The sequence below is a fragment of the Toxorhynchites rutilus genome, chromosome 3 (assembly GCF_029784135.1).
Source record: "Toxorhynchites rutilus septentrionalis strain SRP chromosome 3, ASM2978413v1, whole genome shotgun sequence".
NCBI lineage: Eukaryota > Metazoa > Arthropoda > Insecta > Diptera > Culicidae > Toxorhynchites > Toxorhynchites rutilus.
In genome coordinates this window covers 19,215,293-19,236,039 of record NC_073746.1, presented here as the reverse complement: position 1 = coordinate 19,236,039, position 20,747 = coordinate 19,215,293, and the positions used below count along the sequence as shown (strand labels likewise).

Sequence of the window (20,747 nt, the reverse complement as noted above, 5' to 3'; positions counted from 1 at the left end):
TTGATTTATTGCCCCTTTTTGTTTTGGGGATTCAATCCTTTGCTAATGATTGACTCTTGAATAGTAGCAAAATAATTTATGGTTTTTTGTACCGTTTGGAATACTGATTGAAGCTGTATTGCGGATCTGAATATAAAGATTAAACATACCGGCCACCTTGAAAAACTATTTTTCAAAATTCTTCTCTTAAATTTAAATTTTCAATTTTCACCATCACAACGGGAAGGCGACGAACTTCCTTCGATGACAGCTGCATCCACCTGAATCGGGAGAAGGCATAGCTTGGTGATAGGCCGCTTCATCGGCTTCTGATTGTTCGGTAGTTTGACTGTAGCGACTCGAACGAGACCGTCTTCGCCTGGATGGATTTCCACTACTCTTCCCATAGACCATTTTCCTACAGGTAGATTTTCTTCGCGGATTAGCACGATGGCACCAACAAGAAGATTTTGATTTGATGTCGTCCATTTGTAACGTAATTGCAAAGTGGACAAATATTCATTTTGCCATCGCTTCCAAAAGTGCTGTACCATCGATTGGATCTTCTGCCATAAATCTAGCCGGTTCTCGGGTATTTCAGCGAGATCTGGCTCAGGCACAGCCAGCAGAGGACGTCCAATAAGGAAATGTCCTGGGGTTAATGCCTGTAGGTCTCTCGGGTCGGGCGACAGTGGGGTTATCGGTCGAGAATTTAGGCAGGCTTCGATTTGTGCCAAAACTGTTGTGAACGCTTCTACGGACAGTAGGCTGTTGCCGACGATTCTTCTCATGTGGTGTTTGAATGATTTCACACACGCTTCCCAAAGGCCACCGAAAGTTGGTGCGCGGGGAGGGATGAAGTGAAATTCAATTTTCAGACTAGCTGCTTCGAGATGTATGGCGTTCTTATGATGTTGCGACAATAACAACTGGCGAAGTTCCTTGAGCTCCCTTTGAGCGGCTGTGAAATTAGTAGCGTTGTCACAATATATTGCGCTCGGAAGCCCACGGCGTGCAATGAATCGACGTAGGGCCGCAATGAATGCGGCAGAAGTGAGATCGGTGACCAGTTCAAGGTGTGTTGCTTTGACGGTGAGGCATACGAAGACTGCCACATATGCCTTGACTGGAGCGCCCTTGCGATTGGATGGTTTGATATACACTGGGCCTGCAAAATCCACCCCGACGTGTTGAAATGGATAAGCGCGGTTAATTCTTTCCGACGGTAGCTGACCCATAAGTTGCTCCATGTTGCGAGGTTTAGCCTTCGTGCATATAACGCAATTATGCACCACCTTTCTTGCTAAGTTTCTGCCACTAAGCGGCCAAAATTCGTGGCGCATAACTGCTAACAGGAGTTGAGGACCGCTGTGTAAAGTTCTTCGATGTACTGCATTGACGATAAGCAACGTTAATTGGTGATTTTCTGGCAGGACAAGCGGATTTTTATGATTTTCTGGAACCGCCGCATATTTTAGCCGGCCACCGACTCGGATGAGACCATCCCTGAGCTCCGGATTGAGAAAGCGGAGGCGAGATGAACGAGGAATTTGCTTTGCTTTCGCAAGTCTATCTATTTCGACAGCGAAGTGCTCCTGTTGCACTATTCGCACGAGCGCCAGCAATTTTTGGTGAACTTCTGTGGACGATATTGGGCCAAACCGAGGTGTACAACCTGGAGTTGAATTTTTAGCGAAACGTCGACAGAGAGATGCTACACGTAGTAGTTTCGTGTAGGAGGAATAACGTTCGAAGATATCACAGCTCGTAGTTGTAATGTGTAAAGCGGTTTTACGGATTTCGACACATTCTTCCGACAACGTATGGCAAGAGGATAGTGTGATGTTATCAGGCCACGGCTGATCCGTTGACGCCAGCCAATCGGGGCCATTCCACCACAATAAGTTATTGACGAGAGACGATGCATTGACACCTCTCGAGATGAGGTCCGCGGGATTTTCGAGACTTGGCACGTGTCTCCAAATAGCATTTATCGCAAGCCGCTGGATTTCGGCCACCCTATTCGCCACAAAAGTTTTCCACGTCGATGGAGTGCCGGCGATCCAATATAGGGCGACGGTTGAGTCTGTCCACAAGAATATTTTACCTTCCTTATGACCGATACTGCTCGTTACTGTTTGCAAAAGTTGTACGAGGAGAAGTGCGGCGCAAAGCTCGAGCCGAGGGATAGATTTTACTTCCAGTGGTGCTATTCGTGACTTTGCTGCAAGTAGGCGAACTGTTCCGATCCCATTCGAATCAAGGGAACGGATGTACAAACAAGCACCGTATGCTTGCTCCGATGCATCGCAGAAACCATGCAGTTCGACAATTTTGGTCTTTTCAAACGGGAGGACGAAGCGTGGTATACAAATTTTATTCAATTCTGGCATTTGTAATTGATACTCTTTCCAAATTTCACAATAAACATTGGGCAGAGGCTGATCCCAAGAGAACTCTTCTTTCCATAACATTTGGATGAACATCTTAGCCTTGACAATTACTGGACCGAGCATACCAAGTGGGTCAAATAAGCTGGACATTTGAGACAAAATAGATCGTTTCGTGTACGATTGAATTGGAGCCCACCTTGGCACTTTATATTTGATCACGTCAGTGTGTGGTTCCCAAAGAAGTCCCAAAGTTTTTATTTGAGATTGTGTATCGAATTCTAATAGAGTTTTAGTTTCTTTAAGTTGATCGGGAAACATGTTCAATATTTCCTGAGAATTCGATGAGAATTTCCGAAGCGGAAGTCCCGCTGTTTCAAGAACGCCAACTACTTGGGTGCAGATTTCTTTCAATTTACTGATATCGTGGGAGCCGGTGAGCATGTCGTCCATATAAAAATCTTTCTGGAGTACGGGAACAGCAAGGGGAAACTTTGCCCCTTCATCATGTGAAAGTTGCTGTAGGACTCTCGTGGCGAGAAATGATAAGTGAGAGTTCCATAAGTGAGAGTTTGAAGTTGGTAAATTCGGAGCGGAGAATCTCGTGTGTCACGCCAATAAATTCTCTGCAACGGTTGATCCGTCGGATGAACCAATATCTGCCTGTACATCTTGGCAATATCAGCGCTAACTACGAACGCGTGCATACGATAACGCATAATTATGGAAATCAGCGAATCCTGGATTGTCGGACCACTTAGAAGCACGTCATTCAGCGAGATTCCGGATTGGGATTTTGATGACGCGTCAAAAACGACGCGTAATTTTGTTGTAGAACTTTCGGGCCGCAAAATTGCGTGATGCGGCAAGAAATATTGTGGTGATTGTATTATTTCCGTGGATGACACCTCTCTCATATGTCCCATCGCTATATATTCTTCAATGAAATCATGATATTGACGTTTAAGTTCCTCATTCGATTCGAACTTGCGTTCTATCGATAAAAAACGGCGTTGAGCGGTGATTCGATTGTCTCGAATCTGTGAGATCAATTCGATTTTCTTCGGTAATTTCACGACATACCTGCCATGAGAATTGCGTGAAATGTTTTCCTGGAAGTGGCGTTCACACTCACGTTCCATCGGAGACCAGTTGTCATTAGAAGAACAGGATTCTAATTCCCACATTTTCCGTACTAAGAAATCTAGGTTATCGAGACGACTTAAATGAAACGAATGATGAGGCACACGTTGAAGCACTTCTGTGCATTTGCCCGAAACGATCCACCCAAATACTGTTTTTTGGAGTATAGGAAGATTGCTTCCGAGACTGATTTTTCCATAACGTAGGAGATCTGCAAAACATTCATTTCCTACGATGGCATCGATGGGACCGGGCACGTTGAATGTAGGATCAGCTAGACGAATTTGAACAGGAATGTTCCACTCAGTGACATCCACGGAGCTCGAAGGCAGCATTCTAGTTATTGATGGCAATACGAGGAACGAGAGCCGCTTTTGAAAAGCCGAGAAACGAGACGAGATAACCGCTGTTGCAGAGTAATTCACTTTTGCGATTGTAGAACCAATTCCTGCCACGTCTGTGGTTGTGTGAATACGATCGAGATTGAGTTTGTACCGCAATGCTTCTGTTATAAAATTGCACTGCGATCCACTGTCGAGAAGTATTCGCGCTTGAAAACGCGTTCCGTTCTGATTTTTAAGTCGACTAAAGCTGTCCATAAAAGAACTGTTTTGTTGTGGGATTCCACGTGTGTTGTTAACGCATCAGGTGGGTTTGAGGTAGGTTCCAAATCTGACGATGAATTTGCGAGATGAGCTGACGGAATTTGATCAGCGCGAAAGGTGAGAGTGTTTAATGGCGATGAGTGCGATAATAGAGAAGGACCAGGTTCGGTTTGGCTGGTTGGAATTTGAAACGATTGATTTTTTCGATAATTATTTGGTGTAATCAGTTGATCTACTACAGGTACAAGCGGCGGTAAATGGAGCAGTGTGTTATGTTTGCGGTTGCACTTTCGACAGGTTCCTGATGGACAATTTTGGCAACTATGTGCTGTTGTTTTCAAACAATTTAAGCACAGACGATGCATTTTCACGAGATCTAAACGTTGCTGAGGCGATAGTTTAATGAATTTACTGCAGTTCCCGAGAAAATGAGCTTGATCACAGCACTGACACCTGTGATGGGTTGACGATGTTGTTTCTGCTACGTGGAGAGTTGTTTTCTTAGGCTTAGGATTTGTTTCCACAAATCGAGATTGATGATGAACGTTGAATTGTGGAGAAAGTGATTGGAGCACGCGGGCGTGATCTTGTAAAAATTTGATCATATCGACATATGATGGCATCCCATCATTCGGTGCGTTGTCCGAGTTTCCTCTATCTCTTGATGAGAAATGTTCCCATTCACGTAGGGTATGATTGTCTAATCGGAGGCTCAAATGATAGACGAGAATTGAGCTCCAACGATCGGCCGGTTCACCAAGACGCTTGAGAATTGAGACGTTGCGTTCGAAGCTATCAACTAAACTAAGCAAGGACTCGGGAGACTCCCGACGAATCGCGGGTGTGTCAAACAGTGCTTTCAAGTGACACTTTATTAGCATTCTCTTGTTGTCGTAACGACTGTTCAGAATTTTCCAAGCTAAGGAATAATTTTCCGAGGAAACTGCAATTGAATCAATCACTCGGAGGGCATCACCCCTCAAACAACCTTTCAAATATTGAAATTTTTGAATTTCGTTCAATTCACTACTTGAGTGAACCGCAGTATGGAATGAATCGTGAAAAGATTGCCAATCTTCAAGCTTACCGCCATAATCAGGTAACTTGAGATCCGGGTATTTCATGTGGTTAAAAGATGCTTCTTTCCCTTTTATCGTGCTCAGCCCTGCTTGTGTTGGTGAATATGTAGTTAGTATGGATTTGTAAACGAAGTACTGCTCCTCCATTTCATCGAGTAAGTTATCATAGTCTTCCTCTGATTTAGATAGAAGCTGTAACTCCAAAATTACTTCTCGATATTCGACAAAAAGTTGTTCCAACCGAGCCAACCTCACCAAAACCTGTCCTGAATCTCTCTCCGAAATGAAATTTTTGACGAATTCACCAATTTTGTGAAACGACCTTTCGATATTATCCGCCCGCCTTTGGGCAATAGCAGCACCATTGCTCGCTTTGGGCTCTTCAGAGAGCATTGCGCTCGAATCGGAGAAAGATTCGTCGGAATTCAGTTCTTACGTTTTAAATAAATTTGGAACGAACCCACCTGATTTTAGCGTGCGTTGTTTCGTTGCGGCACAGAAGATAGAAGCGACGACAGCGATGAGTGGTGACAATTATCAGCGATGGGGATACCAGCGCAAGGCGTTTTATGCCGACGGGATTTATTCTCACTCCACAAAGGTAATCAGTATTACCAATATTTCTTTCTTTTTCCACTATAATTTTTGCTCTGCGATTTTTCACCACAGTAATGAGTTAACGCGTAGTCTACGAGTGAATATTCGACACAAGTTCGCGAAATAATGCTACTCGCGATCACTGGTTTTCTGGTTTATTCATTAACTCACAATATGTTTGTAATGATACACATTTTTTTATATAGTTTCACGGATGTCCCGTGTGTATAAAATTGTTTAAACCACTCTACCGAAGCACTTATATTTCTCGACACTCAGCGGGGCGTAGAGAACGCGGATTTTGTCACGTCGAGTGAACAAGACGAATATTTGACACTTTATAATACACGTCTTCGAAAAAGTTTTTGTTCACTGATCGATAGAAAATTACGTTATTACGCGGATCCGGCTCGAAGGACCATGTTTCGACACGACAAATGTAAATTAATTTTCGACACTGTTCGGCGAGAAGCGGTTTAAATGCGCGACAAAAGGATAAGTAATTTTCGAGATACAAACAAGAGATAACGAGATGCGTTTGGCTCAACAGATGTATTTCGAGTGTTCGTTTCCTTCATGTTACAGCGTTATATAGGCTGACCGGTGGCTATCGACTCAACTGAATTAGGATATAATAAAGGTTCCCTTTGACTGGACAATCGAACTGGATATTGAATTTCTATGCACTATTGGATGCTGTGATAAAGGAGACTTAGAAATTCTACGCGCGGTTATTTGAAATTTGCCTTTTGACTATTCGGACGTTTGTCCGTTTGATTTATTTCCCCTTTTTGTTTTGGGGATTCAATCCTTTGCTAATGATTGACTCTTGAATAGTAGCAAAATAATTTATGGTTTTTTGTACCGTTTGGAATACTGATTGAAGCTGTATTGCGGATCTGAATATAAAGATTAAACAGTGCCGATACTGCAACATTAAAATATGCGCAATTCAATGCATTTTTTGATTTTTTTTTTCTTAATTTTTTTTAAATTTTATACACTAAATTAAGATCTCTACTGTCAAAAAATGGACCGTTTGAAGCTAGCGATTGACCAAAAACGTACAGAATTGTCCAACACAACACCTCTTCTGTTGTGTTCCATCAGGACAACGCAAGGCCACACAATTCCGAGAGATTGATGGGAATGTTTTAATGCATCCACCATACAGTCCAGGCATAGCACCAAGCGATTAACACATTTTTCTCGCATTGCAAAATTTTCAGAGTGATAAGAAATTGGGATCAGAAAGAGATTGGAAAAACCTATTGCTAGAGTTTTTCGCCAATAACGACCAAGACATCTATGATAGAGACATTATGAAGCAATTTTTAGAATGGCAACAAATTTTACAACAAAACGGTGCACATTTGACCCAAATCGGACAATCCGAAGCATATTAGAAATAGTTTTGAATTTCACCCATAAACAATGGATTATTTTTTCCCCCAACCTAATATTTTTGTTGAAAAATACAATTTAGGAAGTCGGTCAACATTTAAAAATTAATAATTCTACTTCATGTAAACGGACACAACACCAGGATCCGAGAATTAAGTCAGAGTACAAAGTAACCTTTTTTCAATTAAAACGCTAACTCATTAAAATCAATGAAATGATCAGATTATGTTGAAAATATAATTTTTAATAGCTTAAGGGGCACGAAACGTTTCTATGTTGAATAGATACTCCTGCCTGAATAGACTGCTGCCTGGGAAGGAGTCTGTCTTTATTATATCATACTAGCTGACCCGGAAAACTACGTCCCGCCCAAAATTTGTTTTTTGTCATTGTTTGAAGATATTAAACATTCACGCAGAACTGTTCATTGATTGATCTTCTAATCGACCCCGTTGAATTTACCTTTTACTAAAAAAAATCCTAATACTTCTACCAAAACTCATCACACATTAGAGGATCACTTCGTGTCCTCTAAAACCTCCACATGCCAAATTTAGATCCGTTTGCTTGATTGATTCTCGAGTTATGCGAGTGTCAAACCACTATGATGATGATGATGGTCCCGCCTCCTTCCCCTACAGAGATTTGAGCAAGACGAGTTATATAAAAGATTTTTTTTTCTCAGCATTGAAATCAGTTTAGCAAAAAAAAACGAACTGATTTTATTTACAGATATAAGTTAAAAAAAAATTCCAATGTCCAAAGACAAGCCAATACTCAGTCTTGTCCGCCACAGAGCCGATACGGTCCAGACAAGGCCCTTGCAGCCAAATGGTCTACCAAGACACAAGTCCAACCGCCAGCCTTGTTTTGGATTGACTTGAATATCCCCATCCAGAGAAATCGAGAAATTTTCCTTCACGAAAAATTTCTAGACCGGCCCTCACAAAACTTTTAAATTTTTATCCTCCATATCTGCAACACGCGCGCGACGCTCAAACTTTTGTAGACTACTTTTATTTTTTTTCAACTACTACAATATAAAAAAAATCAAAGTAAAAATAGAAATAGTCCATCATCACCAAGATCATGACAGACATAATAGAGATTAATACAAAATAATGTAAAAAAAATTAAATCGTCTCCACATTATAATCCGTTCAATAGAAACTTCGTCAGATACAATATTCAATGAAAAAAATAAAATAAAAAAGACTGCATAAAACTTTTCACATAAATTATCCGTTCGTATAAAACTTCGTCATTTAAAATGTTCGTCATAAAGTAAAAGAAAAATCATTCAGCTGTTATGAAAACACAGCTTTCACGTGTGAAACACAGCTTCTCTTAAACTCTGCTAATGTTGTTGTACGTTTAATATGTCTTGGCATCGAGTTGAAAACATTTATTCCTTTGAAATATAACGAATTTTGTGAAGCACATGTCAAGAAATGGGGTGTTCTTAATTCATTCGCGTTTCTAGTGTTATAACTATGAAAGTCACTTCCTCTTTCAACTCGATCACACAAATATCGAGGTAGCAAACCGTTAATTACTTTAGAAATGAACACCATAGTTAAATAAACAATTCTTTGCTTCACGGATAACCATTGCAAAGCGTCCAGCATCAAAGATGAGGAAGTGAACCTATTACATTTTAGTATTAATCGCATTATTTTATTCTGCAAACGCTGTAATCTCGCTGTAATTTGTGTTCCATTGGCTAGAAATAGAATGGATGAACAAAAGACCAAATGAGGAGAGATGATTGATTTGTATAGCTGTATTTTGCTGCAAATAGTTAAATCATTTTTCAATCGGCATAAGATTCCATACTTCTTGGTAATTTTCTTGATGACATTGTCAATGTGAGTGTTGAACTTAAGTTTGTCATCAATAATCACGCCAAGATATTGAATCTCCCGAACGCGGTCAATAGTCTCATAATCAATAACAATAGAGACGTTTTCATTTATTCGATTTCGCGAGATTATCATGTATTTTGTTTTACTTATGTTCAATTTCAATTGCTTTTACTTCAACCATCTACTTAGAAAACGCAAATCTTCATTCAGGTGCAAAACGGCCTGATATACATCTTTAGCTGCAATGAATAACACAGTGTCATCTGCGAAAAGATTAATATCGCTTAATCGTAAGACTCTCCGCATGTCATTGATATACATAATAAATAAAAGAGTCCCTAATACACTGCCCTGAGGTACTCCAAGATTATTCTCTACAGGACTAGAAATGAAATCGCTTAAAGCAGTCCGTTGAGTTCTGCCATACAAACAGCTTTCAAACCATTTAAATGCAGTACTCGTAATTTCAAAGCGCTTAATCGTGTTCAACAACAAGGGCCTAGAAATTGTCTCGAAAGCGCGTTTTAGATCCAAGAAAACAGCAACAATGGTTTCTTTATCTTCTAATTGTTCATTCCATTTTGCTAATACCAAGTTCAATGCGTTTTCACAGGAATGACCTTCCCGATATCCCGATTGTTCTGGTATTAGCAAAGAGTTACAATCTAAATATTCCAACAGCTGGCCCTTAACAACAAGTTCTAATATTTTCTCTAAGGTGTGCAACATGTTGATGGGACGAAACTCCTCGGCTTTAATCGTTCCAGCAACCTTTTGGATCGGAACAACTAAAGATTCTTTCCACACTTGAGGCACATGCCCAGTTTGCAATGATGTAAAGGGTGTGTCACATCAAATTGCATCACGGAAAAAACGCTGTAGAAATTTAATTTTTAGGAATTATATCTTCAGCTTTCGCTTATAATCAGATAAGAGTGTATAGATCACGTTGGCCATGCTTCACTGTCAATTTTTCGTAAATTTGGAAAAATGTCGTCGAACGAAAAAGAGCGTCGTGAATTAATCCTGTGCACTCATTTCGAGAATCCGGAGTTGTCACATCGGGACATCGGTAAGATGCTGGGAATCGTCCAATCCACGGTCAGCAGAGTACTAAAACGATTCTTCGAGAACCTAACCATCGACCGGAAGGTGAAGAACCGCAAAAATGGATGCTCTGTCAGTGAAAAAGATCACAAGCGCGTAGTTAAGCAGTTTAGACGTGATCCGAGAAGTTCGGTCCGGGATGTCGCCAATAAGCTGAATTTGTCAAGTTCATTCGTCCAGCGGACCAAGCAGCGGGAGGGCCTGCGTAAATACAAGGTTCAGAAGGCTCCTAACCGCGACGAAAGGCAAAACATGGTGGGGAAGACGCGAGCCCGGAAGCTGTACACCGAATTGCTGACGAAGCCGCATTGCCTGGTAATGGACGACGAAACCTACGTCAAAGCGGACTTTCGTCAGCTGCCGGGCCTGTTGTTCTTCTCCGCAGAGGACAAAATCAGCGTTACGGAGGAGATTCGCAAGCAGAAACTATCCAAGTTTGCCAAAAAGTACATGGTGTGGCAAGCGATCTGCTCTTGCGGAAAGCGGAGCGCCCCCTTCGTGATGACCGGCACGGTAAACGGGCAGGTTTACCTTAAAGAGTGCCCACAGAAGCGCTTACTACCACTATTGAAGCAGCACGAGGGCCCGACCATCTTCTGGCAGGATCTCGCTTCGTGCCACTATTCAAAGGACGTGTTGGAGTGGTACGAAGCCAACGGGGTCACCTTCGTGCCAAAGGAAATGAACCCGCCCAACGCGCCGGAGCTTCGCCCAATAGAGAAATATTGGAAAAGCAGGCCCTCCGGAAGAACCCAAAAGTTGTCAAATCGGAGGCGGACTTCAAGAGAAAATGGATTTCTGTTCAAAAAGAACTACAACCTGACGTTGTACAGAACCTTATGGACGGGGTAAAGAGGAAGGTGCGAGCATTCGGGCTTGGGCTCGAAGTATGAATAAAAAGAAAATGCCAAAAGTTGTTTAATAGTTTTTATTTTACTGTCTAAAATTTTCAAAAGGATCGGTCACTGGGCGAATTTCTACAGCGTTTTTTCCGTGATGCAATTTGATGTGACACACCCTTCATTTATAAGGTCCAGCAAGATGTGAGAAATGATATGGAAGAAGTCTTGAACAACTCTAGCATTAACATTGTCTACTCCAGCCGTTTTTTCTAATGAAAAGCAAATAGTTTTCAACTGACCTAATGTAATTGGGTGGAAATCTTCAAAGCTTCAATTACTATTAACCGGCTGTTTTATTTCATCGGGTTCATCGACCAATTCAATAGATTGATTGATCAATGAAACACTATCGACAAAATAATCATTAAACTTAGATGCTATTACTTGCTCGGATTGTTCTAATGTGCCATTAAAGGGTATGGACAGCGGTTTGCAATTACTTGGCTTCAATAAAGATTTTAAAATTTTCCATAACTCCTTGCTGTTGTTTTGATGCTGATCAATTTTCCTCTGAAAATATTCACAACGTGTTTTTTTTTATTGATTGTGAATATTTATTCCGCGCGATCGTGTACCTGTTCCAATGAATATCACTATTCGTTCTACAAAACTTTTTGTACCATCTGTCCCTCTCACGTATAAGACGTAAAAGATCCAAATTGTACCAGCTGTTCGAGTTTTTCATAGACACAAACATTTGATCAACTAGCTGATTTGTACACGTTTTCAAGACGTTAGTTAGAACAGCTGTAGATTCATCTAAGTTACTAACCTCGGATGGACAATCCAGGCTTCTCTCCACAAGGTTCGAAATAGCCTGTTTAGAATATTTTCTCCAGCACTTCAATTTCACATAATCTTCGTTGTTAATGAAACTATCCAAAACGTTAATAACTATGGTCTCATGATCGGTTATTTTTAAAATCAGTATCTGTAAATGAACAAACACTGTCAATATTGTAATACACATGATCAATTAAAGTTTTACTGTGCCGGGAAATTCGCGTAAACTCATTCACAGTTTGTTTTAAATTGAAAAATTCCAATTAATATTAAAGTCACCAGCCAGTATATTTAGTTTACTAGAATCAATGAACATTTCGAGCCAGTTTTCTAACTTTTCAACGAAACGTTGGTCACTAGAGCTGGGAGAGTGATATAAAACACCATAATTACCCATCTTCATGCCACGTGCAACTGTTATGCCTAAGAACCAGAACCAGAACCAGTCAGGGCTTAGACAACTCGCAAGCAGATCGGTCGAACCTATATTTGATCCGATACAGGTGTTTTTTTTACATCCGTTTCTAGTGTGTATTTTTTCATCTGGTGCGCTGCGAGCGAGTAAAGCTCATAAAAAGTGGTGCGCTATCGAGACAATCCGGCAGCAAGTCACATCATCACACACGCTACACAGCAGCGGGGCAAGTAGAAGTTTATTTTCCTCTTACCTCTTCCATCATTCTGTATAGCTTCTGTGCTCGATTTATACCATTGTTTATCTTTGTGTTTATCATATCGGCAAGCGTTGGCATTAGGGGTGTTCATTTCTTACATCACCGTTGAACATTTATTGGAACTTTTTTCATTTTCAAATTACACATAATAACAAAAATTGAAATAAATAAAATTTTCAACAATAAATAATATAGAAATATAATTTCTTTTACTAATTTATATTTTCCAAATTATTATATTCTGTTCATATCGATCAGTTGTCTACTTCTTCGTTTTTATTAATATGGCAGAGGGCGGGGAGGATCCCCCACCCACGCCAAAGAATATATCAGATAATGAACCTCCTCCTGAAGAGCAGGAGGATGAAACAGAAGATGAGGAGGAAAATTCTGTATACGAAATAGAAAGCTCTGAAGATGAGGAAAAAGACGAGAAGCAGGATTTTCGTCTAAAAGAATACCCTGATGGCGCCAAAGGCCCATTTATCGTATACTTTAGACGAAAATCCAAACCTCTTAACGTCATTCGCATCTCAAAAGAGTTGACACAGAAATTTTCCGAAGTTACCGAGATTACTCGGATGGGGCCAGACAAATTACGAGTTGTCGTCTCCAGCAGAACCCAAGCGAATGAAATAACGCGCTGTGATCTCTTTGCGATCGAGTATCGCGTATACGTACCCTGTTGCAACGTTGAAATAGACGGTGTAATAAACGAAAAGGGTTTGACTCGAAAAGAGATACTCGATGGTGTCGGTCGCTTCAAGAACTCTTCACTTAAAAGTGTGAAGATTCTTGCATGCGATCGACTGAAATCTGTGTCACTTAAAAATGACAAAAGAGTTCTCAATCGGACAAACTCTTTTCGTGTGACATTTGAGGGTTCCGCCCTTCCAAACTACGTTGCAATAGGTGCACTTCGTTTACCTGTTCGGTTGTTTGTACCCCGGGTAATGAAATGCAACAAATGTATGCAACTCGGTCACACGGCCGCCTATTGTTGCAACAAAAAACGTTGCGCAGATTGTGGAGAGAGCCATGATGAGAATCCTTGCCCGAAAGAGCGCAAGTGTCTTCATTGCGGCGGGACTCCTCATGATCTTATTCAATGCCCGGTGTACATACAACGAGGGGAAAAAATCAAGCGTTCCTTAAAAGAACGTTCCAAGCGGACTTATGCAGAAATGCTTAAGAGTCCCGTTCCAACGACTCAGGACAATCCCTACTCCATTCTGCAGAACGACGAGCCTGTTGCTGACGCTCCCAATGCAGGAAGTTCCGGTACATCGCAGGGTGCCATCAGGAAAAGAAAAATTACTTCTTTTCCATCACTCTCCAGAGAGAAAACCGAAACTTCCCAAGTTGGAATGAAAACTCGAATCGAACGTGCTGAGAATAGACCGAAGCAAGTACCTCCTGGTTTAAGCGGTTCTTCTACGCACCAGGGGTCCTCAGCACTTCCCGGAGCAGCACCCAACACGTCTGCTCCTTTTTCGCGGTCGAGGCAACAGCCACAATCTGGCTTGCTTGCGCTTTCTGACCTGGTGGACAACATTTTAAATGCTTTAAATATAAATGACCCTCTTAAAAGCATAGTATTATGTTTGCTTCGGATTGTGAGAACATTTTTGAAAGAAAAATGTGGTTTTTTGGCAGCGTTCATTTCCCTCGATGCCTGATTCAGGGGAAGAGGTCAAGGATTTGACCACTGTAATACAGTGGAATTGCAGAAGCATCATTCCTAAACTCAGTTTAAATTTTTAGTTCACAGCTCTAACTGTGATGTATTTTCTCTCTGTGAAACATGGCTTTCTTCAGCCGATGAGCTGAATTTCCACGATTTCAACATTATTCGCCTCGATCGAAATGACTCGTTTGGTGGCGTACTATTGGGGATTAAAAAATGTCACTCCTTCTATAGAGTCACTCTCCCATCGATGACAGGCATTGAAGTTGTCGCTTGCCAGACACAAATCAAAGGCAAAGACTTCTGCATTGCCTCGATATATATTCCTCCAAGAACCATGGTCGGCCGCCATCAGTTTTTTGATATCATCGAGGCATTGCCGGAGCCGCGGCTAATCTTAGGTGACCTCAACTCCCATGGAACAGCATGGGGGTCACACTACGATGACAGCCGTGCCACTTTGATTTATGATCTGTGCGACAACTTCAAATTGACAGTTTTGAATACTGGGGAAGCAACCAGAATAGCCAACCCTCCTGCACGGGCAAGCATGCTAGACATATCTCTATGCTCTTCTTCGTTATCCCTGGATTGCATGTGGAAGGTAATCCAAGATCCCCACGGTAGTGATCACCTACCAATAATTTTATCGATCGCTAATGAATCAAGCTCTCGTGAGTCAGTCAATATTTCGTATGACCTCACGAAGAATATTGACTGGAGAACATTTGCGGAAATAATATCTGAAGCAATTGTTTCAATGCATGAATTTCCTCCACTCGAAGAGTATAACTTTATATCGAGTTTGATTTACGAAAGCGCACTTCAAGCTCAAAAGAAACGTGTACCGGCTACCACTTTCCGACGTCGTCCTCCATCACTTTGGTGGGACAAGGAGTGTTCAAAGGTCTACCTTGAAAAATCATCCGCTTTCAAAAAATTCAGGAAAACTGGATTAGTGGAATGGTTTCGAAAGTACCAAGCTCTAGAAGCCAAACTAAAAGGTCTGATTAAAGCAAAAAAGTGTGGATATTGGCGGAAATTCGTCAATGGTTTGTCAAGGGAGACAGCTATGAGCACTCTTTGGAATACGGCTAGGAAAATGCGTGGCTGGAACCATACAAACGAAAGTGAGGAATACTCTGACCGTTGGATTTTTAACTTTGCAAGGAAGGTTTGCCCCGACACCGTTCCTGCACAAAACGTCGAACGCGACATTCCACTTCAAAGCGATTATGAGAATTTTTCGATGGTGGAATTCTCAATTGCTCTTCTCTCATGTAACAATTCAGCTCCGGGGTCGGACAAGATTAAATTCAACTTGTTGAAGAATCTTCCCGACTTGGCAAAACAGCGTTTGCTGAACTTGTTCAACAAGTTTCTGGAGCTGAATATTGTCCCGCATGACTGGAGACAAGTGAGAGTGATAGCCATACGGAAACCCAACAAGCCAGCTTGCGATCACAACTCATATAGGCCGATTGCAATGTTATCCTGTATTCGTAAATTGTTAGAGAAAATGATTCTACTTCGTTTGGACAAGTGGGTCGAAACGAACAATTTGCTGTCAAATACGCAGTTTGGCTTCCGCCGAGGTAGAGGGACAAATGATTGTCTCGCGCTGCTATCTTCTGAAATCCAAATCGTATTTGCTCGCAAAGAACAAATGGCTTCCGTTTTTCTCGATATCAAAGGGGCATTTGATTCAGTTTCCATGGAAATTCTCTCAGAGAAGCTTCATAATCGTGGACTTTCACCAATTCTCAATAATTTCCTGTACAATTTACTGTCAGAAAAGCACATGATTTTCTCTCATGGCAGCTCGAAATCTTCTCGTTACAGTTTTATGGGCCTACCACAAGGCTCCTGCCTAAGCCCCCTCTTGTACAGTTTTTACGTCAATGATATGGATGATTTTCTAACTAGAGACTGCACGCTGAGACAACTTGCAGACGATGGAGTTATTTCCATCATGGGTACTAATCCCGTCGCTCTGCAAAAGTCGTTGCAAGATACCATGAACAATCTGTTCACGTGGGCCCTCAAGCTGGGTATCGAATTCTCTACGGAGAAAACTGAAATGGTCGTTTTTTCTAGGAAGCACGAACCCGCCCAATTCCAGCTTCACCTATCCGGCAAAACGATCCAACACTCTATGTTTTTCAAATACCTGGGTGTATATTTTGATTCTAAGTGTACCTGGGGGAGACACATTGCGTATTTGAAACAGAAATGCCAGCAAAGAATCAATTTTCTCCAAACAATTACCGGAACATGGTGGGGTGCCCATCCAGGAGACCTCATTCAGTTGTACAAAACAACGATATTATCAGTGTTAGAATATGGCAGTTTTTGCTTCCGATCAGCTGCCAGGATTCATATTCTCAAGCTGGAGAGAATACAATATCGTTGCTTGCGTATAGCCATGGGGTGTTTGCATTCGACACATACGATGAGTCTCGAAGTCTTGGCAGGAGTACCCCCGCTTACTCTTCGGTTCACAGAATTATCCTACAGATTTCTCATCCGTTGCCAGATCATGAATCCATTGGTGATTGATAACTTCGAAAATCTACTCCAACTGACTCCTCAGTCAAGTTTTATGTCTTTAAACCATGAGTACCTTATCCACGAGGTGCACTCTTCACCAGGCATCTCCAACCAAGTTTGCTTCCCATACTTTTGCAATTCTTCTGTCATTTTTGATCTGTCCATGAGACAAAAAATCCATGGAATCCCAGATCACCTACGCTCCGATTCTATTCCGCAGATATTTTCGGCAGAATATGGGAAAGTTAGATCTGATAAAATGTTCTTTACTGACGGTTCATTCATAAACGGGTCCACTGGCTTCGGCATCTTCAATGAAAATTCCAGTGCCTCTTTCAAACTCAAAGATCCTTGTTCCGTGTATGTCGCTGAACTGGGTGCGATATATTACGCATTAGGGATCATTGAAACATTGCCCATCGACCACTATTTTATTTTTTCAGACAGTCTCAGCTCAATAGAGGCAATCCGCTCATCTAGAGGCATAAACGCTCATCTTATTTCCTAACAAGAATAAGACAACTATTGAGTGTTTCGGTCGAAAAATTATTCAAGATTACCTTAGCATGGGTTCCCTCTCATTGCTCGATTCCGGGGAATGAGAAAGCGAACTCGCTAGCTAAGGTGGGCGCTTTAGAAGGCACACTTTTTGAAAGGCAAATTGCCTATAATGAATTTTTCCACATTCCTCGTCAGTATACGCTCGTAAGTTGGCAGCGCATGTGGAGTGTTGATGAGTTCGGTCGTTGGTTACACACGATTTTCCCTAAGGTCTCGACGAGTGCATGGTTCAAGGGATTTAATGTAGGTCGTGATTTCATTCGCGTGATATCTCGGCTTATGTCCAATCACTACAACCTAAACGCGCATCTCTATCGCATTGGGCTCGCAGCAAACAATCTTTGTGATTGTGGCGATGGCTACCACGACATCGAGCATGTTGTCTGGTCGTGTATCCGGTTCCATGCTGCTCGCTCTCAGCTCTCTAGAGCACTGAGAGCACAAGGCAGACAATCGGAGATCCCCGTCCGGGATATCTTAGGTAGCTGTGATCCTGATCTTCTGCTTCATCTATACCTGTTCCTCAGAAACGCCGATGTCAACGTTTAATGATGTTTCCTTCGTTGTGTCCCCGTTTCATATCCCTCCTATCCAAACGATAAACTTTTACTTAGTCGCGGCAATACATACAAACACTCTTTACAGATACACGGGCCAAAGGTTGTGCAGTCCACTGATCATTCAACAAGAGCCAAAGGTTGTACCGCTTATGACAACTCTACACGAGCTGATGATTGCGCCGGCTAGTGACCATTCTATCCTGGATTCCTCGAGTCGAGAAAGACGCACCACGCTAGATATGGGGTACAGACTAGGGGGGCGTTGCTGATTAATGGTCAGCTGCATCCCAATAGGAGGTATCCCATGTCGGGCACACGTACAGAGCACTGAAGACTGCAACATACCAATTATGAGAACACTTGTAATACTAACCTCGAGCCAACCGCGAGTAATCGGTTACATATTACTAACATAGTTGTAAGCAAACATTGTCGAAATATTGAACTCCCGGCCCCGTTAGGCTGACGCCATATGAGCCTTAATAAAAATATATATTTTGGATAAAAAAAAAACCAGTTTCCATCAATCATTTCGTTGAGGCGAAGATTGAATTGTACTGATTCTCTTACATAAATAGCAACACCGCCAGTATGTCTAGAATGTGATAAACAAGCAGCAACATTATATCCCGGAATACTATATTGATCAAATGATTCAATTTCAACAATGTGGGTTTCTGATAATAAAACTAAAAGTGGACGCTTTTCCTCAACAATCTGACGTAATGCTACGTAGTTTGTCGACAACCCCGCGATATTTAAATACAGTACATGAAATTGATCCACAATTCTTCTGGAACATGGTTGCTATTTATTGAAATGCAAGCTGCTTTTTTTCAAATTGTATAGTCTTTTATAAACCGAGCATTCAGAGCTAAAAACGGCATGGTTAGCGTCCAGGTTCATTTTGCGTTCTTTATTCATTTTTAAACAATTAACGCATTTCAATACAGTAGACTTGCACTCGGATGTTTGGTGTTTTTGACTACACCTAGAGCACGTATCGCAATTATTGCATACTTTGCTCTTATGACCAAATTCTCCACATTTGAAGCATCTTAACACATTTATCGCGGGAACTACGTAGCACCGATCAAACGCTACATTTACTTTTTTTGCACGCAGCATACCATTATATGTGTCAATATCTACTTCAATAACAGAACTATACTTGTTATATGTGAAGCGTGGATTCTCGAACGTGTTTATAACTTTTACATCTTTTATCGTGATACCTTCGTTTTGACTTTTTAAATAGTCAACGAAGATATCGGAGGAATACTGGTCGCTCATGCCCACAATTTTCAATCTTGGCACCGGTATGGGAACAACAGCACTATATTTCTCACCCAGATTAGTTTCAATATCATTCTTCACATCGTTTAAATTTGCTCCAGTTGCACACTCAACAATGATGGAGCCATCTCTACCATTTCTGAAATTGCTTATTTTGTGTGTTCTTGGATCTAATTTATTTTTCAAATGCGTACGAGTTTCTTCGCAAGCTTGTTTGGACTCCTTAGGTTTTATCACAATGACCGGAGGAGCCTTATGATTAAATCTGCTTCGCTAATGATGCACAATCTTTTACAGACAAGTCATGATTGTATTCGATACAATATTGCAAAACGCTTTCACATAAAAGCTTTCGTAAATTTTCATTCATGACTTTGTCGCAACGAAATTCATCTATTAAATTTTTTCCGTATGAGTTAGATTTCAATATCCGATTCAAATCAATTTTCTTCGTTGATGGGGTAGCTTTCTCATCATTTCCATTCAATTTAAGATAGTGAGATTGTTCTTCGCTAGTGTCATACTCTGGATGATAATTTATTTTATTTGTTCTTTTGATCCATTTTGACCAATGATAATGAAAATTAATGCGATCGCTAATTAATATATTCGTACCCTGAAATAATGTTGTAGACATTTCAGGCGTCAAACGCTTCAGAATTCTGACAAAATTTTTTTGTTCTGCAAAAAAAGATAAAAACAGATATAGTATAGTTCTTTGGACCGGGGAATGAAATACCTACCTATAAAATAATCCAACAAATTCATCATCTCCCATTCGCACAAAAGTGAACGTAATTCATCAATTTCTAGAGATTCCGATCCCTGAGTTACGAATGTTTCGATGATATTTTCATTCTCCACATCCATTATAGTTTGGCTGAGATCAGAATTCGGAGTTGATTTGGACTCCTTAGGTTTTATCACAATGACCGGAGGAGCCTTATGATTACCTTGCTTATTAATATTACCCGTTGCATTACTTTTCTCAGCAATATTAGAACTTTTAACAATATCCGCAAAACTTATTTTATCTTGAAAGACATCATCGTTATCACTGTTTTGAACTTTACGTTTCTTTCGTTTTTGATTCATCTGTTGCGAACCTGTAGAAATAATACTAGGTTCGTTAGAATCATTCATTGCAGCTAAATTCTGTTGCGTATTAATTGATAAAACAGAACTAGTCATTGATTCAAATTTCTCACAAATAAATTTTCCAAGAGACTCATTCACATGTTGTCTCAATTCTTCCATACCGCACTTTAACGCGCTGTCTAACTGAGCAGTGACGTGATCTCGCATGTCTGTAAGCGAGTCAGAAAGTGAAGATAGTTTCATCACTTCTTTCTCTATCTTCCGCACATCCGAGATCAGATCACTCTGCTCACCACAACTCTGGTCTGCTAGACATTCATTGCACTTGAATAAAACATTAACATTTTCTGTGATAAGCTTTGCCAGCGCTTTAGTGAGAGGTGTACCTTTGTGGTGTATTTCATTACAAACACTTTCCGCTGCAGCAAACAGGCAGATCACTTATCACAATCCCCAATTTACAGGCA

At 41.0% G+C, this 20,747-nt stretch overlaps 1 protein-coding gene across 1 annotated transcript; it reads right to left on the bottom strand.

Moving 5' to 3' along the window:
* Window positions 1-200: 200 nt before the first annotated feature.
* LOC129772922 (uncharacterized) lies at window positions 201-20,325 on the bottom strand. The gene is made up of 2 exons (XM_055776453.1): window positions 19,926-20,325; window positions 201-2,113 (listed from the first exon to the last, which is right to left on the bottom strand). The coding sequence occupies exons 1-2, from the start codon at window positions 20,323-20,325 to the stop codon at window positions 201-203; spliced, it is 2,313 nt and encodes a 770-aa protein (XP_055632428.1).
* Between the last annotated feature and the right edge of the window lie 422 nt (window positions 20,326-20,747).